A 27,320-nucleotide genomic window follows, 5' to 3' on the forward strand; every position below is an offset into this window, starting at 1 on the left:
ACATAAATATAAAAGCACTAAAATGTGGTTAATCACTGACACGCAGTCATGTACTGTATATAAACTGGACTTTGTGAATGAGTTTGGTCACTTACATCCATTCGTTTCCATGGAAACCGGTTTAACTGCTGCAATGCAGGGCCTTAGCCTCCAACTAGCCCGCCCTGCGCTGCCGATCACCCGGTTCCGGTCCAGTTTCAGCCCGGTTCCGGTCCTTCAGCAGGTCAGTCAAATATATAAAAACACACAAACATCAGCTTCGGACTTACTGCTCTTTCATAAACCTTCATTCAAATTTCTGACCATTCTACTGATTCCCAATCCATCCAGGTTTATTATCAACTGCAGGAGGTCAGATGACGTGTAAAACGTCCTTTAAGATCTTGTGGTAAAATCTGTTTTGAGAAAATTCACCAAAAAGCTTTACATACGAATGAACTCTCAACTTCTATAATGTTTGATACTGTTCGGTACCGCCCTCCGTGTGGGAGCGACTAGACGGACCTAGGTTCAGAAAGATGGACATTTTATTAAAATAACTGTTTGTTGGTGTACTCGGTGGAGGCCGAAATGAGTGGGTCGTACGGGTTTCTAAAACATAATTTTTAAGGTCTTACGGATTGCAAAGTTTACAAATGAGCACAGACGCATTATAGCGCTAACATTTTAACGCAGCTCGGCGTGACGGTCCTACCATACCGGACAGAGCAGTTGAAAAGGGTGTAGTAGGTCGGGATTTTATTTAAATTAGTGTTTGTTGCTGTGCTTGGGGTGCGTCGATATACAGAGGATATCGTGCTGATTTGTTAAATGTCTGATGTTAAAGGATTTTCAGATTGTTATTCTATTAAATAGTAAAGAAATTCTGCAATGCGAGTCTGGCTTGACGTTCCTTACGCACAGGACCGAATGGGAGGATTTTTTTTTTTTTTTTTTTTAATATGTGCTGTTTGATGTACTGAAGATCAGCCGAAATGAAAATCCATCTGATAACCTTCAGTTATAAGCTTTAACAGATTCCTGGGTTGATTAGTGAGGAAATAAGCGTTAAAACGTTACATTTTGTAACGGAATCTGGCTTAACGTTTCCTCCGCGTAGGAGAGAGCGGATTTGGCTTTGGTTCAGCTGATGGTCACTGACAGCGGCTGGCTGTGGGGTCTGTTCCCTGCTATCATAGTAACTCGACTGGGATATTCTATTCAACAGATGTCCCTCAGAAAAGAGGAGATTTTACTGAAATAATCGCAGCTCGTAGGACTCAGTGGGCGCCGAATAGAAACACATTGATTTGAGAAGTATTTTACTGTGAATCTCTGGCAAATTGCTTCATTCGGAGGTGAGTGAAGATTAAATTATTATTAAATTATCATTTCATCATTTAAATTTTGAACGGAGTCTGGCGTGACGTTCCGCCCCGCACAGATCGAGCAGGGATCTCCTTGGAAACGGTTAGTGACAGCCCCCCCCCCATCCCTCTCTCCTCCTCTCATCAGGGATGGTTGGTACTGAGATCCGCCGCCTGTTCTCCCACTAACAACCAGTACCAAACTGGGACATTTCCAGTGAGCAGATGTTCTCCAGCAGAATGACTCTGAACCAGTCCAGCATGCTGTACGGACAGCTGGAGGATCTGCAGGAACTCGCCTTCATCGAGAGGCCGATCCGCAGGAGTCTCAAGGTATTTCCAACATTTCATCCTCTCATCTGATTAATATGAATATGAAGCTGTTTCTAGAGTCAGACAGATGAAGGTGGTCATGTGTTGAACACATGTTCTGATGTGTGTGACTTGTGAAGAGATGATGATGATGATGACGGTGATAATGTGACCTGTTGTATGAGTCAGTGTGAGGAATATCAGCAGCCTCCATGCAGGAAGCAGAGGGGAGACCCGCTATCTGCGCAGCATGACGCAGTTTCTGTCTGTCTGTCTGTCTGTCTGCAGTGAGACAGACAGACAGACAGAGTGTTTGTAGTACAGCAGCGTTCAGCTGAGGATCTCCTCTTCATCTACATCCAGTCATAATGGGATTCATCTAGTAAATCTGTTCATTATTAATCAATATATCAGTTTTGGTATCACTTTCTGACCAGTTTATAAGTTGTAACAAATGACTTAATGAATAGATGCTGTTAGACCTGAATCAAATAATCTATTCTGATAATCAATAAATGTCTAAAAGTCACTCAGTGTTATCAGTTTCAGATCAAGTATATATAAGGATGTGTTTAAGTGTTTATTATTGTGCAGTATTTGACATATTTTATATTATTACAGCTTTGTTTTATTGTCATTCATATAAACAGGAGCAGCATTTATTAGATAACATATAAAGTTGTTAATAAACACTTAGATCTGCTATAGTGTGTATAATGTGAATTATTACTAAATACTAAAGTTAAATTTATTTTGAGTTCATCAATGAAAATATGTTGTCACACATGAACTCAATTTTCTTCAAAAGTGAAAACAGACTTGTGTCTGAAGTGGGCGGGGCGTCCAGGTGCTGCCAATTACATCACAACTCTCCAGCAGGCACTTTTATTTCAAGTCAATCAGATGTGATGAAACTACACTCACAGTCCTGATGGAGCTGATCACTTTTTCACTATGAATTCAAAATACTTCAGGATGTTTCTATAAACTTTGACTGTTGCATATTTAGTTATATAACATTTGAAGTCAAAACTGTGACTTACTCATAATAAAGTTCAGAGTTTAATGAGACACACACTATTCTTCTCCCTTTACTTCTATCTTCTGTTCATACTTGTAACTGTGGGGGCGATGGGGGGCGGGGCTTCACGATGATGTTGATGACGATGTGAGGGGCGGAGCCTGGGGGTCCTCTTATGGGAGAAACCCCGACGTCATGACGACGCAGTCACACACCTCCATCTCCTCCCACACACAGAAACACACACACAGTCTGAATCCATCCAATCAACTGTGACTCTGTGTGTATGTGTGTGTGGATTACAAACGTTGTGGGGACATAATGTGATCACTCAGTGACATTGTGGGGACTCTCCTCCCTTCTGGGGACAAACAGAAGGTTAGTACCCACAGAGAACTGTTTATTGTTGGATCCCCATTTGTTGTTACCTTGGCAACAGCGACTCCTCCTGAGGTCCAAATACAAATAAAATATATATATTCAACAATGTTTACACTTCACTTCATAAATAAACAATAAAGTTACATCAGAAGCACAAAACGTTAAAACAGCAAAAGAATTTAAATCGAATGACAGATAAAACAATATAATCGTCCAAAAACAATCAAAGGAATCCTTTTGTATTTATTTAGTTTTCAAAAGGAACTGCCTGGAACAAACCTTTACTTGTAGATTCTTTAGATATAAAACTTGACTAAATTTAAAATCTAATTTAGTTAATTCTTCAATGTATTATTGAAATTACCAACATTAGTTAATGGTGTACACAGTGGTATCGTCAGCAAACATTGAATTTCAAGGTTAAAGTTTGTTCTGAGGTTAAGGCTTGGTCTAAGGTCAAAGCTTGGTCTTAGGTTAGCTTGGTCTAAGGTTAGCTTGGTCTAAGGTTAAAGCTTGGTTTAAGGCTAAAGCTTGGTCTAAGGTTAGCTTGGTCTTAGGTCATAAGACATCCTCAGCATAGTCCGGCAGATGTTGAAGGACCTCAGACGCTTCAGAAGTCCTTCAACATCTGCCAGACTATGCTGAGGATGTTCTATGAGTCTAAGGTGGCAAGTGCTATCCTCTATGCTGTTGCATGCTGGGGCAGCAGGCTGAGGGTGGCAGACTCCAACAGACTCAATAAACTGATCTCCAAGGCCAGTGATGTTGTGGGGGTGGAGCTGGACTCTCTGACAGTGGTGGCAGAGAGGAGGATGCTGTCCAGCGACGGGTCATCTTGGACAATGTCTCACATCCTCCCCATGACGTACTGGTCAAACACAAGAGCACCTTCAGTGGGAGACTCATTCCTCCCAAATGTACAACTGAGCGCCATAGGAAATCATTCCTGCCTGTGGCCATCAAACATCAACTTCACCCTCTGTGTGTCAGACACTCAGAATAAACTGACTGATTCTGGGCCTATTTCATATGTCGTGTACTACCTCATTATTTGTTCTTTATTCTCTATTTATATTTCACCAGTGCAATGCATATATATATACACACACACACATACATACATATACATTGTTATTGTATATATTGTTTACTTTTATTTTTCACGTAGATATTGTAAATGTATATATTTTATTTTTTATATCTTATATTTATACATACTTCTCATTTCTAAATGTGTGCTACTTTTCTATTCTTGAATGAGAGCACCTGTAACTTGTGTAATTTCCCCACGGGGATAAATAAAGTATTTCTGATTATGATTAAAGCTTGGTCTAAGGTTAGCTTGGTCTTAGGTTAGCTTGGTCTAAGGTTAGGGTCAGCCTTAGGTAATTAACGTCTGTGTAATTTCCATTTAAGTGATGGAAACAACTTTGTGTGCTCTTGTATGTTTGTCTTTGTGAGGACATTTTGTCCAGTCCTCACTTTATGCTGGACCTTTAAAGGGCTGTTTGAGGGTTTTAAAGTATTTGGGGACGGGGGATTTGCCTTTATTACAGACAGTAGAAAGATGACAGAAAATTAAGCTCCCCGGGCCAGACTGGGGATCAATAAAGTATTTCTGATTCTGATTAAAGCTTGGTTTAAGGTCAGCTTTGTGTTAGGTTAGCCTGGTGTAAGGTTAAAGCTTGGTCTTAGGTCAGCTTGGTCTAAGGTTAGGGTCAGCCTTAGGTAATTAACGTCTGTGCAATTTCCCTTTAAGTGATGGAAACAACTTTGTGTGCTCTTGTGTGTCTGTCTTTGTGAGGACATTTTGTCCAGTCCTCACTTTGTACTGGACCTTTAAAGGGCTGTTTGAGGGTTTTAAAGTATTTGGGGGGGGGGGGGGTTGCCTTTATTACAGACAATAGAGAGATGACAGAAAATGGAGCTCCCTGGGCCAGACTGGAATTGGGGACATTGTGGATTATTTTAACCCTTTAACTATGAGGGGTCTCGATGGTTTGACTGTTCAGATTAGAATCAGATTCAGGTTCAGTTTAGAGTTAGATGTTTGTGTAGATGTGATGGTTAAAGTTAGCAGTTAGGGAATGCATTATGTCAGTAAGGGTCCTCACAGGTATAGAAGTACAAACATATGAGTGTTTGTTTGAATAAAGAGTCTCTCTTCACATTAAAACACACCTGAACTTTGCTGTGGTGTCACAGGTGACTGTTACTTTAAGTAGAGGGCTGATGAATAATGTTGATATAATTAGGATTTTAGAAACTGTGTAATTATCATAATGAAATTATTAATGAGATGAATTATTAGTTAGTTAGTTAAAGTGCATTTACATAAGAAAATACACTTAAACAAAAAGATGTTTCTGAGTGTGTTTGTTGCTTCCTGTCAGACAGCGGAGGAGATCGATCAGCTGACTGTGGATGAAGACCTGAATGACATAGAGAGAGCTGTCTACCTGCTCAGGTAAGAGCTGGGTGCTTGTTTCTGTTTAACCCACAGTTTTAGAAATGTGCTAACAGTAATAAGGTCTACTGATGGTCACCATGTAGCATGATGTAGAAGGTGACACCTTTGTAGATAATGTGATTGTTGTAAAACAGAGGAAAAGTGCACCTGGGTTAGGGTTAGTTTCTAGTTTCAGGTTGTTATTTTGGTTGTGGAAACAGTCAGTTTAGAGTCAAGAACAAAAAAGAAGAATCCAGAATGAATAAAAAAAGCTATTGGTAGAAAGATTTCTACTGAACAGGGTTTGATGTGGAGGAAGACGTTTCTGGTGGAGAAGCAGCTCAGTCCTCCACTCTGCCCTCCTTCCCTCTGACCCAGTAAACTTTGAAGCTAATTAAACACTGCAGGTAATCATCAAGCAGCCTGATCCCAGAGGCTCTAAACTAGTTCACTGAACTAATTTAATGTCTGGACTAAAATACTGAAACCTGCCAGAGAATTAGGATTGAAGCTGCAGGATCCAGAGAAACTGGACTGTGGCGATAACTCAGGATATGAACTGATGTCACTTGAGGAATCTGTCTGAAAACAGAGCTATGAGGTGCAAACAACAGCAGGGTACACAGGAGATTCAAGAGGTATCTGGACCTGAGTGCAGCATTTTACACCATTGATTCAGATCCCAATTCAGGTGAATTTATCTCCAGGTGTCAGCTGTGGGATCCCTCAGGGTTTCATTTTAGATCCTTCTTTTTTAATCAGCTCACTATATATATATATATATATATATATATATATATATATATATATAAAATACATATTTCCCCCTGTATTTGCTCTATATGTTGTCAGTGTGGGTCAGGAGGTGCAGAGAGCGAGTGTTATCAGTAACCTGCCAAGCCTTGTTCGCCAGAATCCAGCGGAGACTTTTCGTCGGGTCGTACCAAAGGTCCGGGTATGTACACAGTAACATCAGTCAGACTGTATGTCAGTGCTGTCAGTACTGTCAGTGTGGGCAAAATGTGGACAGTCACTCTGGTAAATGACAGGTGAGTTCAGATGTGTTATTCGAAACTTGTCCTGTCTTTCTGATTCAGGAGGTCCTGAACGGAGCCGGAGCAGAAATCCAGCTAGCAGCAGCAGCGTCATTTTTAACCATCCTACAGGACGACATCATCCTGATCCACACCCACACCTACTCCATCCTGAAGACTGTCCTGCTGCACCTGAACCACCGAGACACAGGTAACTATACCTGAACCACACATGTAACAATACCAGAGGCCTGTACAACAAAGCAAGTTCAACATATCCAGGATATCTTCTCCTTATATGGCTTCACTAAGCCTAACAACTACATCACGCTGAGTGCTCACACGACGGTGGTTATCAACTCGGTAAGTCAACCCAGGGTTTCACAATCTAGCCACAAGTGCGTTCACATGAAAGGGGTTTGCAGCATCTGACCAATCACAAACATGGACACGTCTATGGGCAGCAGAGCAGCATATTTTACAACTGAATATCTAACTATAATATTAGCCAAAGAAGAAGAAGATAGAAGCAACACAGCTGCAGCTTCCAATTGCAGGAAGAACAGCTGGCACAGTCTCTCCTGGAGGGTGATATCGGTACACAAAAGCACAATGAAATGGCTGTGACAGATAAGTCATTCCTTCCGACCAGAATCTATATTTCTTATATAAAACACTGTCAGGAAAAGCCAAAGGGCTTTGCTGGTTTCTGAACACTCTGCCCCACTAAGTAACCCTCTCACGATCCGCCCCGAGCTTCACAGGATCTTCTATGCTTGGAGATGACATTTTCCAAGAGAGTTGATTGGTCAGTAGGCGGTGCTTTTACACGAGTTGATCTGTTATCTGGAACATAACCTGCTCCATAGCAGGTTAGGTGTGCAGCATAAGTTACCATGGCAATGTACCCTGGTAAGAAGTGAACCACCGTCGTAACCCTGAAAACACAGGGTTAACCCTGAAGGTACCTCGCTAACCTCAAATCCTGCTTCGAAGTACAGGCCTCTGAACTGAACTGAACCACCTGAATGTTGACATTGACGTTGATGTCGACGTAGACGTAGACGCTGACGTTAACATTGATGTTGATTTTGACGTTGACACTGACGTCATGACTGACTTTGATGTTGATGTCGACATTGACGTCTTGATGTTGACGTTGATGTTGACGTTGACATTTTGACGTTGATGTTGATGTTGATCTTGATGTTGAAGTTGATCTTGATGTTGACGATGTTGATGTTGATGTTGATGTTGACGTTGATGTTGATGTTGATGCCATGTTTGTTTTACAGTGGTGAGCAATGCCTGGTTGGAGACTCTGCTGTCGGCCATCAACGCTCTACCCAAGGAGACCATCAAACAGGAGGTACAGTCATCACGGTTACTGATCGATACCTTCCACCTGTGGCCTGTACTACAAAGCAGGAGTTGAAGAAAGTTCTGAGGGAGGTTATGTTTGAGATAACAGATCAACGTGTAAAAAAGCACCGCCCACTGACCACCCAATTTTTTGGGAAAACGGCATCACCAATCATAAAGGATCGTGAGAGGTTCTCTTAGGAGGGCAGAGGGCTTTTTATATGAGAGACATAGATTCTGGTTGGAGGCAATGGCTTATGTGTGCATTTCATTGTGCTTTTGTATACTGATATCACTGAAGCACTAAAGCCTGTACTTTTTGTTCTTATAAGACATGAAAGTAAGCCTACTCACCACTTTGAATCATGTTTTTATATTTATGTTTTATTTTCTCCATTTGTCACTCCGGGGCTGCAGCTGACAGAATAAAACTAAAACTGTCAAACACGCCATAAGAGTACATCTCAGCAACACATGAATTGAATCGAACACACAAATGCAATCACAGTCAGATCTCCTCGTGCCCTAATGATGGGGCAGTGATATTAGAAGCCTTCATTCACACAGTGGTGATTGTTTGCCAGCTGTCCTTCCTGCATCTGGCAGCTGCAGCTGTGTTGCTTTTAGCCTGGATGATGTGTTTAAATTCTTCTTCCTTTTCTAATATTATAGTTTGCTCTTCGGTTGTAAAATATGCTGCTCTGCTGCCAGTAGTCCATGTTTGTGATTGGTCAGATGCTGCAAACCCGCCCCTTTTATGGCTAGATTGAGAAACCCTGGGTTGACTTACCGAGTTGATAACCACCATCGTGAGACTGCTTAGCATGATGTGGTTCAGTGAAGCCAGCTAACGAAACGATGTTCTGGGTATGTTGAACCTGCTTCGTAGTTCAGGACTCAGGACTCTGTTCTGTTCTAACCCTAACCCTCTCTGTCAACCTTTTCCCCTGGTCAAGGCTTCTTAAATCTGGTGTTTGAATCCCAACAGACTCACTCTACCAGTGTGTCTATCTACCTGTCTCTGTTCCCATCTGTCTGTCTGTCTGCCTGTCTTTGTCTCTGCAGGTGCTGAATCCTCTGCTCTATCAGTCTCAGCTGTCTCACTCTCTTCAGGCTCGTCTGGCCAGCTGTCGCATTTTGGGGAAAGTCGCCTGCAAGTTTGATTCTCACATGTGAGCTGCAACACAGCATGTACATACTGTAGTACACTGTGTACTGTAGTACTACACAAACTGTATACTGTACACACTGTACACTGTAGTATTACACACACTGTGCACTGTAGTACTACATACACTGTATACTATACACACTGTAGTACTACACACACTATACTGTATACACTATACACTGTAGTACTACACACACTGTATACTATACACACTGTACACTGTAGTACTACACACACTGTATACTGTACACACTGTACACTGTAGTACTACACACACGATATGTCTAATGTCTAATAACATTCTTAGCCACTTATTATTTATTTGAATTAATAACATTAATAACCAGGCAGGTGATAGTTTATATTTCTGTATATTGAGCTCAGGTGTGTTGGTAGACCTGGTCTGATTCTAACAGCAGTGTATTCTGTGTCAGAGTGAAGAATGAGCTGCTGCCGTTGGTTCGTTCTTTATGTCAGGACGTGGAGTTTGAAGTCCGAGCCTGTATGTGCCGTCAGCTGGAGAGCATTGCCAGAGCGACCGGGTAAACATCATCAAATGCTGAATGAAACTAAATACAAATCAAACATCCTGCTGTGGTGAGACAGTGTGTCTCCTGTTGCTCCTTCAGGATGGACGACACCAGGACGGACTTGCTCCCTGAACTGGTGGAGCTCGCTGAAGACGAGGAGAGCAGCGTCCGCCTCGCCGCCTTCGACACCCTAATCAACCTGATGGAGATGATGGAAAGCGGTGAGTCATCACGCAGAGCTGTGGTGAATAATAGTCAGCATGGTTTAAGGTTTCCTCAGACTGTGAGAAACAAAAATATATATCATGGACATATTTCCTTCTTAACTTGTAGACCTGAATCAATTTAAAGTGCAGTTGCCCTCTGTCAGCAGCAGTCCAGATCTCTATAAACACTACTTTTAAAGTCCGCTCCTCCTCTCTCAGATGACAGACTCCATGTCGTGGTTCCCCTGGTGATGTCAGTGTGCGAGGTGTCATCACAGGCAGACGAAGCTGTCGTGGCGTCTTTGTCGTTCCAGTTTGGGAAGCTCTGCAGCGGACTGGCAGGTAAGACTCAACACTGATGTCAAGTGAAAGGTGGCAGATACATATGAGACTGAGGTGGTGAATTCAAATATTGTTTATAGATGAATTTCATATTCAAAGTTCTAACCAGTGGTTAAATCAGGCCAGGGTTGTCCGGGCTGTCCATAGACCTACAATGTATAAACAACAATGTATATATTTTTACACTTTCTCTGTCTTAAAAAGTAACATGTCATAAATACAATAACATGTTTTCTTCGTAGCTGTAGATAACATAAATGAGGTGTTGTAAGAACTTGAACATCTGAGCTTCTGTACTGAATGTTTTGTCAGTGATTGATATCAGCTGTTCAGGGGTTTATGTGCTCTCCCTCCTGCCTGTCAGCATATGGAGAACTGCCTTTTTTCTGCCTCCTCTGCTCCCAGCTGGACTGTTACAGTGCATAACCTTCATCTCTTCTTTGTCACAGCACAGTCCACCAAACACAGTCTCACTAAATCCTGTGGGAAAACTGCACAGATACCAAATTCTGATTTAAACCCTGGTTGTAAGTAATAATCGACTATTCCTAAACAGCTGGAAAACTGGCCAAGATCGATTGACTAACACCTCTCAGAGAGTCACCACCTTATCTTGGTGGAGGGGTTTGTACAAAACCATGATCCTGAGAGCTGTGGTGACAGGGGAAACAGCTCCTGGCGTGGTCTCTGGTCCCAGGTGAGGGGTCAGATGAATCAGAAATTTATTGATCCCCGGGGGGAAATTACACAGTTACATGTGCTCCCATTCAAGAGTAGAAAAGTAGCATAAATTTAGAGATGAGAAGTATATACAAATAAAGATATAAAAAATTAAAATAAAAGATATACATTTACAACATTTACATGAAAAATAAAAAAAAAATAAAAATATATACAATAACACTGTATATGTATATATGTGTGTGTGTGTGTGTGTATATATATATATATATATATATATATATATACACACGTATTGCACTGGTAGGTGAAATATGTCCAGAATCAGTCTGTCTGTCCAAGATGACCCGTAGCTTGGACAGCATCCTCCTCTCTGACACCACTGTCAGAGAGTCCAGCTCCACCCCAACAATGTCACTGGCCTTGTGGATCAGTTTTTTGAGAGCGAGAGAAGAGTGAACCAACTTCAGGAAAAAGCTACCTCGCCCAGTTAAGGGAGACCAGGGCCCTCTTCTGGAGCCAGGACTGGTAGGGGGGGCTTGTCAAGGAGTGCCTGGTTGCTGGGTCTATAACCATGAGGCCCAGTCTGCCAGACACAAGGATCGGGTGCAGTTGGGTGGCAGGTGAAGGCGTGGGCCTTGGCGTTCTGAGCCCAGCATACAAAAACTCACAGCAAGACACAGCCCTGGGTCTGGAACCAAACTTCTGAAAAGGGGCTGGATTGTCTCCTTTTCCAGAGTTGCCCATGGTGAGAGGAACCAGGCAGGTATGAGGATACTTATAGACTCCTGGATGTGTGCTGCTGTGTCAGAGTTTTGCCTGGAGAATGAGAGGGTGTACCTCTATGCAACTGAGGGCCTCTGAGAGGAAGTCTTTGACTGTTGTCTGAGTTTATGCACTGAACAGCAGTTCAGAGTATAATATAGTAGTCTCTGGGTGGAGTCCTGGAGAGAAACCACCTAGGGACTCCATAGTTCTGCTGAAGAACTTCAACGCTCACATGGCCAATGATGGAGAAACTTGGAGGGGGTGATTGGGAGGAACAGCCTGTCTGACCTGAATCTGAATGGTATTTTGTTATGGCCCCCTGTGCTTGTCATGGATTTTCCATGAAGAAAACCATGTTGGAGCATAATGTGGTTCATTAGTGTACCTGGTACCGTAACACATAAGGCCGAAGGTCAATGATCAACTTTGTCGTTGTTTCAGCAAATCACAGACACTTGGGGGTCAGGATCGGGGGTGGGAACGCTGCTGAAAAGACCTTACAAACCCAAACATTTAGTGAGGGTGAACTGGGAACGTGAAAACTGGTGGTGAAGGAGCATCAAGAATCCTGTTAGGTTTGGTTACCCAGGGGACTCCTGAAACAGTAGACCAGCTATCAGGAGGCCAGAAGTGCTGTTACTACGAGTCATTCAGTCCCTGTATAACCACAGTGAGAGCTGTGTCTGTGTTCTCAGCAGGAAGTCAAACATATTCTCAGTGTGTGTTGGACTCCACCAGGGTTGTTTCTGTCTTAGATTCAGTTTGGGGTTTTCATGAACATAGTCTGACGGTGCAGTCAAGTTGTAGAGAGTGTCGGTATGGTGACCTCAGGTTTGATGAGTCATTGTGTTTCTGATAAGTTGTCGTTGTGTTTCAGGCTCTCTCTCAGATGAGCAGAAGGGCCGGTTGCTGCAGAGGTTTAAGGTGCTGTGTGTCGCTGGTCTGCAGACTGAAGGAAACCAGACTGATGGCAACAACGAGTCAACGCTGATCCGCTGCAACTGCTGCTACAACCTGCCGGTACACATAGAAATAGACACACTCAGCAGAGCTTCAGTTCAATCTTCAGTCCTCCAGATGGTTGATGTTATTTCCCACTTTCTCTCTGTCTACAGGCCATGGTGGTGTTTGCTGACTTGGCTCATTTCCTGTCAGAGCTCTACCCATCTTTCTCCAGTCTTTGTTGTGACCCAGAGGTCAGCGTTCGACGAAGTGCTGCAGCCAGTTTCCACCAGGTCAGATAACAGCTACAGCCACATGGACAAACAACATCCTTATGATTTATCTATTCTTAGAGACTTACCAGTAGTGGAGCTAAAAATGTAATGTTTGTCCTGAGGGTGGCACTAGAGGAACGATCATGGGGTCATTAACATCTAGGTTTCATCTTCTGTGGAGCAGGAATGAGATCAGGACATTGAAGGGAAGTAGCTGTTGAGGTATCTGTCTGCGCACAGACATTACCCTCCTTAGGTTCTGCATCTCGTTGGGGAAATAAAGCTACAACATTTAAAAAGAATGATAAAAGATAAAAATTGAAAAAGCTCAGAAATTGTTCAGCTGTTGAATTTTAAAGTTCTCTGACAGTAGATTTGCAGACTACACACACTTGAAAATCTGTCTTCTCTGATGTTGCATGATTGGCCCCGCCTCTTCCTGTCAGGTGGTGAAGCTGCTTGGTTCAAACGTCCAGCTAGTCCACAAAGAGCTCCTGGCTCTGCTGCAGGATGACACTCTGGAGGTGAGAGTCGACGTCCACCAAAAACACTGCTTAACCAATCAGGATGCATGGCTGCATGTTGCATTATGGTGTGGACGTTGTTTACATGCGGTTTTCTGGATTTAGTTTTTGGTTTTGAAATGATTTGTAGTTGGAAAGCAAACAGACCCTTGTCTTTTTATCCTTTGTTGATTATTTTATCCAGTTAGTTTTGTACTTTTTTTTTATTGGTGTGCTTGCTTTGCGTACTGATATTATCTTGCACACTTGAAGGAATACATAGATCAATGCCACACAATGTACCAAACATTCAGTAAATTCCTCAGAACATGTAGCTTTTTTATTTCAGATAGAGTTATTCAGATTTTAGTTTTGTATGTGTTAGTTGTACATGCTGAAGCTTTAATTGTTTTTGTTGAGGTGTTGGATGCTCTAATGAATCACCTGGAAGAAACTTTGGAAGCAGTTCTTTCCAGAGGAGAGAACCTAGCACTGGACAACAAGGTGGGGAAACAAACCTCGAACACTAAAACTAGTTCTGAGTTTAACCTGGGTTAATTATGCTCCTGTAGTTCTTCTGGTGTTTTTTCTCTTTCTTTGTGGTACCTCTCTGATATTTTGTCTTTCTTTCCCCTGTTGCCTCTCTGATGTTGGTTCTATTGTCTCCTCGGGTTCCTGTGGTTCTCCTATCAGTTCCCAGAGCTGCTGTCGGCTCTGCTGTTAGCAGAGCAGAAGGTTGGATGTTCCCTGCGTTGGCGGCTGCATGAGAAGCTGCTGCAGCGTTACAGCTGCCTGGCCAGACTGCTCCCTGGAGAACTGCTGCACCAGAGCTTTTCCCCTCGCATCTTTATCATCCTCACCACCAACGTCAGCACTACAAGACACGATACAACACAACAAGACATGACACAATACAACAGGTAAACCAGGTGAACAGACAGGTAACTTCCCCTCTGGTTGTTGTCGTTGCAGAAGGTTTTGCCAGTTCAGAAGGAGGCAGCTCGGACGTTCTGCACATTCCTGCGTTACAACCGCAAACAGGAGCAGCGTCAGGAGATGATGGATCGACTGATCCAAGGTCAGAATACTGTGGTCCTTCAGTCTCAGGTGCCTTGAATGTGAACTGACATATGAACAGGTGACACCAGTTACCTCAGTGTGATGTATTTTAAAAAGGCTTTTTAAATCCATCACAAAAACCTGAACTTCCTGTCTAAGCTATGAGGCAGAAGACTGTTGTCAGTTTGAGAAATTATGAAAAAACAGTGTGACCACAGCAGAATCAAACAAAGCGCTGATGGTTCCTCACATTGTGTTTCTTATCTTTAGACCTGGCTCAGGGGCGGAGCTACTGGAACCGTCTGCGATTCCTCGATGTTTGTGAAATGGCCACTGAGATTTTCTCCAGAAAATACTTCAACAAACACTTCCTGATCCCTGCGTTGGAGCTGGTCCATGACCCTGTCGCCAACGTCAGGTAGCTCTGACAGTGTTGTGTCCAGTGAGGCAGGTAAAATCTGTCTCTTTGACATCAGATGTAACACACCTGTGTGCCTGTTCACCTGTCTGACAGGTACAAGCTGTGCCAGTTGTTGCCCAGACTGCGTTCGTCGCTCCGCCTGCCAGCTGACAAACAACTGCTGCAGCAGCTCGACTTCTGCGTCCAGAAACTTCTCTGCAGAGAAAAAGACAAAGATGTGGTGGCCACCATCCGCAAGGTAACATCTTCACTACCTGAGACCAGTCCAGACCCACTGTCAGGAAACAATGTAGGTCTAAGATCAATCTAGTCTACAGAGACCAGTCCAGACCCACTGTCAGGAGACAATGTAGGTTTAAGATCAGTCTAGTCTTCAGAGACCAGTCCAGACCCACTGTCAGGAAACAATGTAGCTCTAAGATAAATCTAGTCTACAGAGACCAGTCCAGACCCACTGTCAGGAAACAATTTGGTCTAAGATCAATCTAGTCTACAGAGACCAGTCCAGACCGACTGTCAGGAAACAATGTAGGTCTAAGATTAATAGAGACTTACAGAGACCAGTCTAGACCCTCTGTCAAAAGACTTTGTAGGTCTAACATTAATCTAATCAACATCAACCGGTCTACACTCACTGTCAGGAGACTCTGTATGTCTAAGATTAATCTAATCAACAGAAACCAGTCTAAACCCTCTGTACAGAGACTCTGTAGGTCTAAGATCAATCTAGTCTACAGAGACAAGTATAATAATCAATGATGGATTAACTGTGTTCATAATGTTTTTCAGACAGTGTTGGAACTGGACAAACTGGACCTCACAGAGCCTGTAAGTAGCTTGTTTTCATAACTGTGGAATAAATCACAGCTGAGTATTTCGTTTTACTCCTGTAACCTCCATGTGCCTACATCTGGTATGTTGTGTCTTTGCAGTTTCACAAGAGGCAGGAGAGGGATTTACTGGACCAGAAGAAGGAAAAGGAGGAGAATCTGCTGCTGGAGATGGTGAGTCTGAACCTGACAGATCATCTTCAGTCTCAATCACTTTGTGTTTTGTTTTAATGACGTCTCCTCTCTTGTCAGGAACAGCTGGAGCGCCAGCAGATTGAAGGGAAACCAACCTCTGAAAAACATACAGAGAGAAAACGTGAGTGAAAAACTGTCATGTTTTATTTTTGCATAAAATGATTCACAGAAACTTTGCTGATATCCTTTCAATATGGAGTATGAGGGTTTGTTGTAGTTGTGAAGGAGGAGTAAAAGTTTTGTATAATTTAACTCGTATTACTGGTCAGTTTATTAATCAGTGTGTTTCTGCACTGCGGTCCAGCCTGTAAACTGTCTTTCTTTGACAGGAAGAGACAGTAAGACCAGTCTATCTGCTACCAAATCCATGTCTGTGTCCTCGTCTGGAGCCGCCTTGTCCTCCTCTGGTAAGACAAAAACTATGAATGAAGATGAGCTGCGACTGTGTTTGTAGATGTAGCCACTGAGAAATTGTTCTACCTGTGAACTTTGGACACAAACTTCTTATCTTTAGTCTTGTTGGAGGCTTTTTCAATGCATTTTTCATTAAAGCTACAATCGATACACAAGCTATAAGAATGTATCAAATGACAGTGTGTTGGTGTCTCTGAATCATCAGCTGAGTCTTTATAGTGACTTTCAGCTCCTTGTTTATCTGTTCCGGTTCACTCTCAGCTCTCATAGCATCGTGTTCGGAGACAAAGCTGTAGGAAGCCAATGACCACGAGCTGCTCAGCAGCAGACAGCAGATAGACAGAGTTAGAGGCAAGCTGCTGAACATAGTGCAGCATTTAGCAGCTAATGAGACAGATATTTCCCTCAGGAGGTGGTAGAGACCAAAAACAAAGCTAACAGAGAGAGAAGACTGGACTTCCTTCATCAGGAGACACAAACACGACTCCACATGAAGGATCATGTTGTTCTATAATTGCTGGATGTGGAAAAAAGCAGCTGTTTGAAGGTGGCGACATGTTAATGTTGTATTTTCTTGTTTCTGCTGAAACAATAAAAACATCAGTTAGTGCAGCTTTAAATATTGTAGAAATTAACACAGCATTATGTCCTGCAGGTGACACAAAATGAAATTCACTTTGTGTAGCTCAAACACGCGTGTGTTGGGAGATTTATATAGTTTGAAACAGTTTGGGAATGAGACACAACATTATCTGTATATTCTTGGTGGACATACATGACCAGAGTGGATGTTTTCAGGCTCAAATCTCACCGTGAAAATTGAGAATCTCATGTAAGCAAAGTGTTAAGAACATCGAGGTGAATCATATCATTTGTGGAACACAAACCATGATGATGATGTTTCTTTTTCTTACAGGTAAAGAAATGAGGAAGGCCAAACTGTCACGGAGTCGGTCCCTCAGCAGTCAGCCAACAACGTCCAAAGCTGTCAACTCAGACAGACCTCTGTAAGAACCACTGGCCTTCCTTCGCTTTAAACAGCCACTTAGCACCAGCTTCAAGTTTAAGTATTTTCAATTCAATTTGATTTATATAGCACCAAATCACAACAAATGTCCTCTCATCACACTTTACATATAGAGCAGGTCTAGACCGTACTCTTTATAATATTATTACAGAGACCCAACAGTTATCTCAGGGTCTTCTTCAGAAGTGAGGTTAAAATGGATATTGAGATTCACAGACAGAATGGTACCACAGATGTTGTGCTGGACCATTGTGGTTCAGAGGGAGCTGATCCTGAAGGTGAAGCTCCAGATTCACCAGTGGATCTCTATTCCAGTCCTCAGCTGTGGCACTGGTCTCTGGATGGTGACTGAAAGAATGAGATGGTGGGCCCTGGGTCAGACCAGAACATACCCATAAGATATGCCATCAGGTCTGGGAACACCTCTGGATCCTCCAGGAACCTTTCTTCAACAATTGAACAGAAATTTTATTTCGTGAAAACTTTGCTGCCTCCTTCTAAAGCCTCTTCACCTCATTCTTGATGGTCATGTTCCTTGTCCTCTTGGCCTTCATCAAAAATTAGACAAAAACCAGGTTCAGGTGTTCTTAATGTTCTGTTTTTTGGGTCTGTGTTTCAGGAAAGTGAAAGAGCTGAGCAGCACATCTGGGCCTGGGAAGTCCTCCATGTTATCAAGCAAAGGTACCACCTCCTTACATACACTTGCATATTTAACACTGGTTTTGTCTACATTCAGGTAGTAGTTTTCGGAACTGCAAGACCATCACAGCTAGGGAGGACACTCCATGTGATGTCTTTATTCATACATCACTTGTGTGTTATAGACGACTCCTTGAGGACTGCCCACTTCACTATGGCAACCCAGTCCACCCCCTCCATGCCGGTCCTGATCCGCAGCAACACCACCAGCCTCCTGGACAGGGCCAGTACACTGGACCACAGAAGCAGTACTATGGACCACAGGATCAGCACCCTCGACCAGAGAGATCATAGAACCAGTACACTGGACCACAGAAGCAGTAATATGGACCACAGGAACAATATGATGGAGCAGAGAACCGGTACAATGGACCACAGAACCAGTACCTTGGACCATAGAACCAGTACCATTGACCAGAGAGACCACAGAACCAGCACTACAGACCAGAGAGACCACAGAACCAGTACTATGGACCAGAGAGACCATAGGACCAGTGCCCTAGACCAGAGAGACCATAGGACCAGTACCTTGGACCAGCGCTGTAAAACAATGGACCGGGGCTGCGGGGTGAAGGACAGCCAGTCCAGAAAGCTGTCAATGTGAGTTCTTCCTAAATTGTTCGGGTAGTACAACCCTACGAGTTAATGATCCCACATGTTTTTTATGTTATTTTAAAGTTTATAACTCAACGAGCCCTCAGACCAGGTCTAGGAGTGTAATCATATAAGGTGCAATAGGGTTTTTTATAAATGTATAAATTTAAGAGCCAACATCGACCTCATGTTTTGATCTTTGGTTGTTCCACATAACAGTTTATTAATCTTGTCCAGATGTAACCCTGTTTAAGCCTGGTTTATGCCTGTCCCCATTTAGCCCTGTCATTGTTTAGCCCAGACCTTTTTTCTGGTTTAGGCCTGAATTAACCCTGGTTGTGCCTTAGTTTAGCCATACTTTTACCCAGTTTTAGTCAGAGATTAGCCTTCCGATTTAGGCCTGTTTTAACTCTGGTTTGCCTTAGTTAAGTCCTAGATTCCCCTTGTTTAATTCAGTTTTGAACCTGATTTAACCTGAGTTTTAACATGGTCTAATTGCTGCTTCAGGGCTAGCTTGGTCCTGGTTTAGCACTATGTAAACCCTGGATTATCCAAATTTAGCCCACTTGTTGTTTAGTTCAGACATGTTTAAATCTGCTTTTGCCTTAGTTTAGCTTTTTACTTTTTACCTGTTTTAGCCCTATATTAGATTTGAGCCTGTTTTAACCTTTTCTTTAACCTGGTTTGTGTTATTGCTACTTCAAGGCTTGTTTGATCCAGGTTTCATCCCATCTGAATTGTCCCACTTTTTCCCTGTTATTTCTTAGCCCAGATTTTATTCTGGTTTAAACCTGGTTTGGGCCTTTTGTAGCCCCAGCCTTGCCTTAGTTTAGCCCTACTTTTACCCAATCTCAGCCCTAGATTTATCCCAGGCCATAACCTAGTTTCCTTTATGTCTGCTTCAGGGCTAGCTTAGGCCTGGTCTAACCCTGTATTAACCCCATTTTGCCCTGTTGCTGCTTTTGTTGTGCCCTATTTTTACCCAGTTTTAGCCATAGACCGTCCTTGTTTAATCCTGCTTTAGCCCTGTTATTGTTGAGTTCTGACTTTATTCTGGTTTAAACCTGGTTTAGGCCTATTTTAGCCTCAGCTTTGCCTTGGTTTAAGTCCTATCTTTAACCAGTTTTAGTGCCAGATTCGCCTTGTTTAATCCAGTTTTGACCCTGTTCTAACCCTGTTATTGTTGAAGCCAGACTTCATCCTGCTTTATTTATTCTGGTTTAAGCCTGGGTTTTGCATCTCTTCAGGACAGAAAAGTCAGATTTATCAGCAGATTGTAAAGTTAACTGTGTTTTCAGTTCTAAGAAATTATTTATGTGCTGATTGTTCTTTATCTACAGAAACAGGAAGTCGAACTCTTTCAGCGTCCAGTCAGGGCGAGACTGAAGATGATGTCGTCATCATACCTTTTACCAGGCCATCAGCCAATCAGCAGTCAGGGAGCGGTTTCCATTCAAACAGCAGCTTCACGAGTTAAAGGACGAGTAAACCCTTCAGAATATTACCCAGAATGCAACAGGACACCATCTCTTCCTTCCAGTCACTAACAAACAGAGACAATAGAGTCTTGACTTCTATTTGTATCTACTGAGCTGCTTTTATTTTCTGAGCACTGTGTATTCTAATGATCTCATCCTGTCACCTGATTGGATCAGTAAACTCCACACATTCAAACTGTTGGTGTGTTCTTATTGGTTAGTGGTTTCACCTGCTGACATGTATTGGTTGGATAAAGACTGACATCATTGGACAGTTTTTTTTTACATTGTCCTTTACTTTACCTCTGATAAACTAATAACTAATTAATTAATAACTCAGAAGTTTTGCGGATTTCTCTGATATAATTGTTTTGTGTTGATTGGTTTGGCATATGTGATGTCACTGTAATGTTTGATGACATCATGTGTCTATTGGTGAGCTGCAGAGAGAAAACAGTTTCTACCGTTTCTGAACACATCAGAGTCAAATTCAGTGGAAAAAAGTGACATTTTAATGTTTAATGTTTTCAGGAGAGGTTTACTGCAGGTGGTGCATACATTTTTTTAACATTACATTACATATTGTATTTAAATAGAGCTAATACAATCAGTAAGTGTTTCAGTCATGAATTATATATACAGTACATATGGTATGATAGTGGTTGTCATGCTAATGGTTATTAATATAAACATTAAGTCCACCTGAGGCTGATGGGATATAATTAGTTTATAATTAGTTATTAGTCTTATATCAGAGCATCATCCACAATTCAGAGAACCATAGTTACATAAGTAACTGTGGCTTCTCCACCAGCAGCCTGAAGGCTCACGTTTCAGTTTCAGGGAGGAAAGAAATGTACTACTTCTGCTAGTACTAGTTGTAGTAGTACTTCCAATTCTACTACAACTACTATAATTTCACAGATTTTGGAGCCATTGGAGTCGGAGAGACGTCATGGAGAAAAAGAAAACAAACTGCTTTGGATTTAATATCATATATATTTTACCTCCTCCTGTAGTGTTTATCAACTGGATGACTTTGTGTGATGCTTTAGTAATAAAAACAATCTTTACTTGTTCACTCTTGTGGCTGTATCATGCCAACTGAAAAGGTAACAGAAGCCAATGTTTTCCTGCACTCTGGAATCATAACCTCACATCACAGTTAGTGAAACAGTCCTTTATCCAGTTAAAGTTTCATTTATCTCAAAGACAACACAACCTGTATTTAAGAGTTCCACAGAGAGAGACTGAAGGTGAGAAGTGATAAATCCAGAGCATGAATTAGTTATTTTTCTCCATGACACTTCCCAGGCTCCATGTTTCCCAGCCTTTATGCTTTGTGACCATTTAAAACAAAGTGGTGTCGACATCTGACCCTTCGCCACAAGTCGCATATGTATGTAAGTTTTGACAGAGACTGATTCATTTTCTTTGACTTATTTTTAGAGGCCATGACGAAAAGAAGACTAAGAGTTAGCATGGCTCGAGGCAAGCTAACTGATGCTAACATCAACATGCTGATGTTCAGCAGGTATAATGTTTACCATGTTCACCATCTTAGCGTGTTAGCATGCTAACAGTAGCTAGTTAGCAGTAAACACAGAGTCCAGCTGAGGCCGACGGATGTCATCAGTTCTGCAGGTATTTGGTCATAAACCAAAGTATTGGACACATGAACATGTTGACCTGATGATGGCGCTAGATGAAGAGTTAGAGGATCACCAGAGTTATTACAGTTCATCCTGAGGGGACCATGAAGGTCTGAACCACATTTCATCACAATCCATCCAACAGTTGTTGTTATGGACAGACAGACAGCTAGACAGGCAGAGAGAAAACGTAAATGCAATTTTGTGACCAGAAATATTTTTCCTGGTTTTCTCTCTGGACCCCTCAAATGTATCTCACAGCTCCTCAAGGGGCCCCAAGCTTCAGGTTGGGAAACACTGAACTAGAGGACAGAGTTACTGGTTTCTACAGACGGACAGTAGAATCATATTAGAACACAATGACCAGATAATTTTAAAGTGACAGAACGTAATTTTTGACAGGTATAGCAACAGAAACTCAGGTGGGTGGGGCTTAGCGACCTGCCAGGTAAGCTTCTATTTTTTGGTGGGGTCAATGACTCGGCCCATGAACAGCACGCTTACAGTCGACTGCTGGTAGATGATGAAGATGAAGGGTCTGTTGATTGTCAGTCGAGGAGGAAGAGTGGAGAACACGCTGACTCCGCCTCCTGTGGTGATGTCATTGCTGCTCTCATCAACGGACACGACAGATTTCTGATTAACCTAAAGTCGATAATAATAAGTAATAAATAAGCAAGTTAGGGTTAGGGTATTTCAGACAGGAAACATGTTTCACAATACAAGACAAAACAAAGACAAACAATCAAACTCAGCACAGGACAGTCTCAAAAAGTCTCCTTTAGTGGCTCCTAAACTAAAAGGAGACTTAATTAAAAGTTAAAAGGATGAGAAAAAACACTGTTATGGAGGATTTTAGCTGCTCTTCCACATAAAAAGTTACTTATTTTCTTTTTCTAAAACATGTGACCTGTGTGAGTTTGGGTCCTTTAGCTCCACCCATGTTGCTGATGTCAGCATCGTCCTGAAACACCTGAGTGATGTCGAGAGCCTGCAGGACGTTGCGCAGAGAGTAGGCACGCTCCAACAGGAAGCGAGGCAGCTGCACCTCCAACTTCCTGTTCACAAAATAACACAACAGAAAAGTTCATACCTTAATATCTGAGAAAGAATGAGGTAAGGAAGGATTGGAGTAAGGATAAACTATAGAACCAGGGAAAGAGTAAAGGAGAGAAGGAAGGACAGAAGGAAGGGCAGAAGGATGGAAGTAGGAGATAAGGAGGTAGGAAACAGGGAAGGAAGGAAAAGGTGTCTCACGTCTTCTTGAGCTGTCTGATCCAGGCCTGGATCTTCTCAGCGGTCACTTCCTCTTCAATGGTGGTGATGTCCACGTCTTCATCAGGCAGCAGAACCAACATGGCCGCTCCGTCCGCCATCGGCAGCTTCAACACGCCAACTTTTACCAAGCGGTCGTATGCCAGGAAGTACTTATCAGCCCTGAACATCATGGGAACCATGACGACGTGATACCTGTCCACATAGAAACGCTCGTCCTGAGTGAAGGACGAGTTAAAGGACGGACTGAAACGGGCTGAAACAGAGAAAAAACTTTATTTATAACACAGAACAGAGACAGACAGAAATGCTCGTCGAGTTAAAGGATGAACTGAAACAGAGACAGAAACAAAGCCTAACCCTAATGTTCTTAGAAAACAGATGTGATTTTCTTTTTTCTCCACACGTTACATCTCCATTCTTTTAATATCACAAAATCTCAAAATACTAAGATAACATTTTTCAAAAATTATGAAGACTTGAACTCCAATGTTGATGACAGATGACAGGTGATACATACTCTGGTAGTAGGCGGTAGTGGCGAGCAGCAGCTGGGTCTGGGGGTCCAGGTTAGTCACCAGCTCCTGGACCTGGTCTCCGGTTTGATCCTGGGCCCAGCGGTTGATGGTGTCCATGGCTTCCTGCGGTACCGTGTAGGCCAGAGTCTGAGCGTTACCCCCAAACTTTGTCTGAACCAGTTCCAGGTAGGATGAGGACACCTGGAAGCCCCGGGAGGGGAGGACGGCCACACCCTGCTTCAGGTTCATGGCTAGGCTCCCTTGCAAGACGACAGTCCTCAGATTCTGAAACAGATCTGAGAACAGCAGAGACAGACTGTAACCTCACAATTTAAAACAGAAATACTGACAGTCTGAAGTCTTCCTCTAACTCCTGAGCCCTAACCTACCTGGGAGGGTCTGAGGGTCCAGTCCAGTCAGGCTGAGTCCCTGCAGCAGCTGGTCCTGGGTCTGCCCGCTGGTAACATTCAGCAGAGCCGACAGTCCGGCAGACAGCGTGAACACAGACAGGAAGACGTTTTCGTCGGTCCGGCTGGAGACGGCTCTGTATAGCCGGGCGGCGAAGTCTGCATTCCTATTGGTCAGGTCCTCCACCGAGGGGTCTACGGTCTCAGAAGAGGCCAGACTCAGGAGGAAGAGGCCGACCGAGAGGGGGACGAAGGGGGTCATGGTCACAGTGCCCTCTGCTGGAAATGACGGGAACCGAAAGTGATGTTTACTGACAGTTGATTAAAGGTCAAATGTTGTAAAAGAACAGAGGAACTGAAGGAGAAAAATAATAACAATAAATACAACAAACAACAAGCATTTGTCTGTAAACAGCCTCTGACAGTCAGAACTTTATTTGGAAAATTAAGGTTTTAACAGAAACACAAAGTACAGTCTGCAGAAGTTCTTGTCTGAAATGTTTCTCAGGTGAGACAGGTGATGCTGCTGGTGGCTGATTCAATAATTAGCAGGGAATCCATTAGCCTGCTTATGGAAAGCCAATGAGGTCATTATTCCCTGCCACCGTGGGACACGGGGTGGAGAAAGCATCACACTGGCCGTTGCTAAGGAGGGAGGAGCAGTGGACAAGCCACCTCGGGGCAGGCCTGGGGCCGGTTTCACAAAGATAGAAGTCTATGGCTTAGATATAACAAATAGTCGTACTTCAGATGAACATTTAAATTCATCTGTTGCACAAAGCAGTTTAGTTCTTGACTATGTTAAGCAGGACTACAGTACAATGAATTCTGTGTAAATTCAGACCAACCGCTTGGCACCATTTACCCCGGCAGAAAATGTTTGATTTTCAGAAGAATTTGATAGTTACCAGGACATTTTACTGGGGATATTCAGCGAAGAGTGAGCAGTGTTAAACCCACCATTGACAGGAGCATCAAAGACATTCAAAAAAGATAAGATGTTACAAGATGCCAAGAAAGAAATGTTCAAAAGAATAAATCCTAAAACAGGAGGAGGATCACAGAAAAAGCTTAAAGACGAGAAAGCAGAGCATGTGGGGTCAACAGCGGTGCAACTACCAGGGCTCCCCCACCCACTCCGCCCAGAGCTGACGCTGACAGCAGCCCACCAAGTCAAGAGGGAGAGGCAGGCCAATGACAGCCAAGACGAGACTACAGGTAACGTTAACCAATGATGACATCAGTCAAAAGAAAGAAAAAAGTTTGACTTTGTGACGGTGGTTTTGATATGCTGATGTTGACGACACAGCCTACAAGGAAGCTACATGTCAACAGAATAAAGGTGCAGTGCTTTCGGTGTCCATTGTTCTTAGCGACGTTGTCTTTGAACGGTCAGAATGAGACAGCGGAGGAGGACAGGCAGGAAGCAAGAGAAAAAGAGCCAGGTGGAGAGAGGACGGGAGATGGGGAGACAGTGAGCTGGTCTGGCCCTCAGGGTCGGAGGGAATTACTCTGCTGTGTGCAACAGTGTTTATGAACGCCAGCTGGTGATTTACAACTATAACAGACGTCTCACAGTGCTGGACTCTGATTGGCTGTCAGTTGTTTCTTCACACAGAGAAATTCTCAAATGTAAAGTTCAGTAAAAGTACACATATCTTCAGTTGATGTGTTGATTTCGTCATCATTAACCATGCATTACATCATCAGCCATTCATTACATCATCATTACGGCCAACTGTCAGTGTAACTATTACTGTGTTTCATTCGTTTTTCATAAAACAACTAATAAAACGTGCAGACAGCGACATTCCAACTGATCAATAACATTATCGATCAGACTTCCGGTCTGCAGGTCCATGTCCTCAGACACCTCATGACGCCACACCCCAGCCCTGAGCAGCTTTACAATTTTTATTTTACATCTTTTTGTAGACGTTTTTTGAACTAGGCTTTTAATTTGAAAGGATTATATGTTCCTGTTTTGATGCCGAGAAAATTCCTGATCAGTCCGGATGGATCGGAGATGTTATCTATTGATCAGCTCTCTGCTGCTGTCTGTCCTCCATCATTTTCTGATCGTTCTGTATCGATTACGTAACCTATTGATGACGTATGGATGATAAACAGCTGATGATCTCCAGCCTCTCAGTCTGCTGCTGTAAACAACAAACAACCGGAAACAAACAAACAAACAAACAAACAAACATTCAGTCTGACCTTCTGTTGATCTCTTTCAGCTCTTTCAGCTTCACGAGCTGCGCATCACCATCAAGCTCGCGCCCCGATCACCGCCGGAAACAACATCACTTCCGGTCACTTCTTTTCGTAATAAAAGTCCCTTCTCTACGTAGCACAGGGTTCAGAACTTTAATCTACGGAGTGCCTGAATCCTGAAAGGTGATTTATTTATTTTTCAAATTTGACACAAGAAATAAAACATGTTTGTTTGTTCTGCCTCATATCCGGGGCAGGGTCGCGGTGGCAGCAGACCAAACAAGGTGGTGCAGATCCTTCTCACCCGCAATGTTTTCCAGTTCCTCCTGGGGGATCCCGAGGCGTCCCCAAGTCTGATGAGAAATATGTTTTTTTTTCAAAACCTCTCATCACCCTTCCTCGGTGTTCTGAAGCTTTTATCCACATCTCATGGCCTTCATCAGCAGTTTCTGGAGAATCTGAACATCTTTGGGTTTTCGTCTGTTGCTCTCTTTGGAGTCTGGATGGACATTTTTCACTATGTACTGATGTTTTGTAGACAAATTTAATCAATACAATATTGGTAATAATCAGTCGTTACAGGCTTGTATCAGAACATAATTAGTTAATCAACAGGCTGACAAACACAATTGACTCATGTTCTTGTACACCAACAGCTGCACCTCCAGTCACCAGTCCGTCAAGCTCCTGAAGTTCACGGACGACACCACCCTCATCTCTGGAGAGGATGAGTCTGCCTACAGGTGGGAGATTGACCATCTGGTGACCTGGTGCAACAGCAACAACCTGGAGCTTAACGCTTCAAAGACAGTGGAGATGGTTGTTGACTTTTTAGGAAGAGCGCTGCCCCACCCGCCCCCATCACCCTGTGTGACTCTCCAGTGGACACTGTGGAGTCCTTCCGTTTCCTGGGCTCCATCATCAGCCAGGACCTCCAGTGGGAGCTGAACATCAGCTCCCTCATCAAGAAAGCCCAACAGAGGATGTACTTCCTGAGGCAGCTGAGGAAGTTTAACCTGCCACAAAAAATGCTGGTTCACTTCTCCATCACTGTCTGGTATGCCTCCACCAAGGACAGACGCAGACTGCAGCGTATCATCCGCTCTGCAGAGAGGGTGATCGGCTGCAACCTCCCATCTCTTCAGGACCTGTACTCCTCCAGGACCCTGAGGAGAGCAGGGAAGATCGCTGCCGACCCCCCCCCTCCCCTC

The 27,320-nt window shown here is 43.1% G+C and overlaps 2 protein-coding genes across 3 annotated transcripts; one reads left to right on the forward strand and one right to left on the reverse strand.

Moving 5' to 3' along the window:
• Window positions 1–1,571: 1,571 nt before the first annotated feature.
• ppp4r4 (protein phosphatase 4, regulatory subunit 4) lies at window positions 1,572–19,948 on the forward strand. The gene is made up of 25 exons (XM_070925951.1): window positions 1,572–1,679; window positions 5,454–5,527; window positions 6,362–6,464; window positions 6,607–6,754; window positions 7,839–7,912; window positions 8,971–9,077; window positions 9,511–9,618; window positions 9,706–9,827; window positions 10,032–10,154; window positions 12,481–12,623; window positions 12,719–12,838; window positions 13,267–13,344; window positions 13,744–13,827; window positions 14,017–14,190; window positions 14,296–14,401; window positions 14,653–14,800; window positions 14,897–15,041; window positions 15,593–15,631; window positions 15,736–15,807; window positions 15,886–15,949; window positions 16,158–16,235; window positions 17,159–17,249; window positions 17,889–17,950; window positions 18,094–18,568; window positions 19,903–19,948. The coding sequence occupies exons 1-25, from the start codon at window positions 1,572–1,574 to the stop codon at window positions 19,946–19,948; spliced, it is 2,892 nt and encodes a 963-aa protein (XP_070782052.1).
• Window positions 19,949–20,259: 311 nt separating this feature from the next.
• On the reverse strand, window positions 20,260–26,183 carry serpina10a (serpin peptidase inhibitor, clade A (alpha-1 antiproteinase, antitrypsin), member 10a). 2 transcript variants are annotated; one of them, XM_070925746.1, is made up of 6 exons: window positions 26,113–26,183; window positions 23,875–24,171; window positions 23,488–23,781; window positions 22,950–23,223; window positions 22,603–22,750; window positions 20,260–22,337 (listed from the first exon to the last, which is right to left on the reverse strand). In XM_070925746.1, exons 2-6 carry the CDS (start codon window positions 24,152–24,154, stop codon window positions 22,149–22,151), a joined length of 1,185 nt encoding a protein of 394 aa, XP_070781847.1. In that variant the 5' UTR covers window positions 24,155–24,171; window positions 26,113–26,183; the 3' UTR covers window positions 20,260–22,148. The 2 variants fall into 2 exon arrangements, with proteins under 2 accessions (XP_070781847.1, XP_070781848.1); XM_070925747.1 differs by having other exon boundaries at window positions 23,875–24,168; window positions 26,113–26,180.
• Window positions 26,184–27,320: the final 1,137 nt, after the last annotated feature.

The sequence above is a fragment of the Enoplosus armatus genome, chromosome 19 (assembly GCF_043641665.1).
Source record: "Enoplosus armatus isolate fEnoArm2 chromosome 19, fEnoArm2.hap1, whole genome shotgun sequence".
Classification (NCBI taxonomy): domain Eukaryota; kingdom Metazoa; phylum Chordata; class Actinopteri; order Centrarchiformes; family Enoplosidae; genus Enoplosus; species Enoplosus armatus.

Bases quoted from the DNA above. Each gene is read 5' to 3' on its own strand.
- ppp4r4 (XM_070925951.1), top strand. From the start codon at position 1,572: ATGTTCTCCAGCAGAATGACTCTGAACCAGTCCAGCATGCTGTACGGA. The intron at 15,632-15,735 runs GTAAGTAGCTTG...GTGTCTTTGCAG, and splicing joins AACTGGACCTCACAGAGCCT to TTTCACAAGAGGCAGGAGAG. The intron at 17,250-17,888 runs GTAAGAACCACT...TCTGTGTTTCAG, and splicing joins GTCAACTCAGACAGACCTCT to GAAAGTGAAAGAGCTGAGCA.
- serpina10a (XM_070925746.1), bottom strand. From the start codon at position 24,154: ATGACCCCCTTCGTCCCCCTCTCGGTCGGCCTCTTCCTCCTGAGTCTG. The intron at 23,782-23,874 runs GTAGGTTAGGGC...TGCTGTTCTCAG, and splicing joins GGACCCTCAGACCCTCCCAG to ATCTGTTTCAGAATCTGAGG. The intron at 23,224-23,487 runs GTATGTATCACC...TCTCTGTTTCAG, and splicing joins CACTACCGCCTACTACCAGA to CCCGTTTCAGTCCGTCCTTT.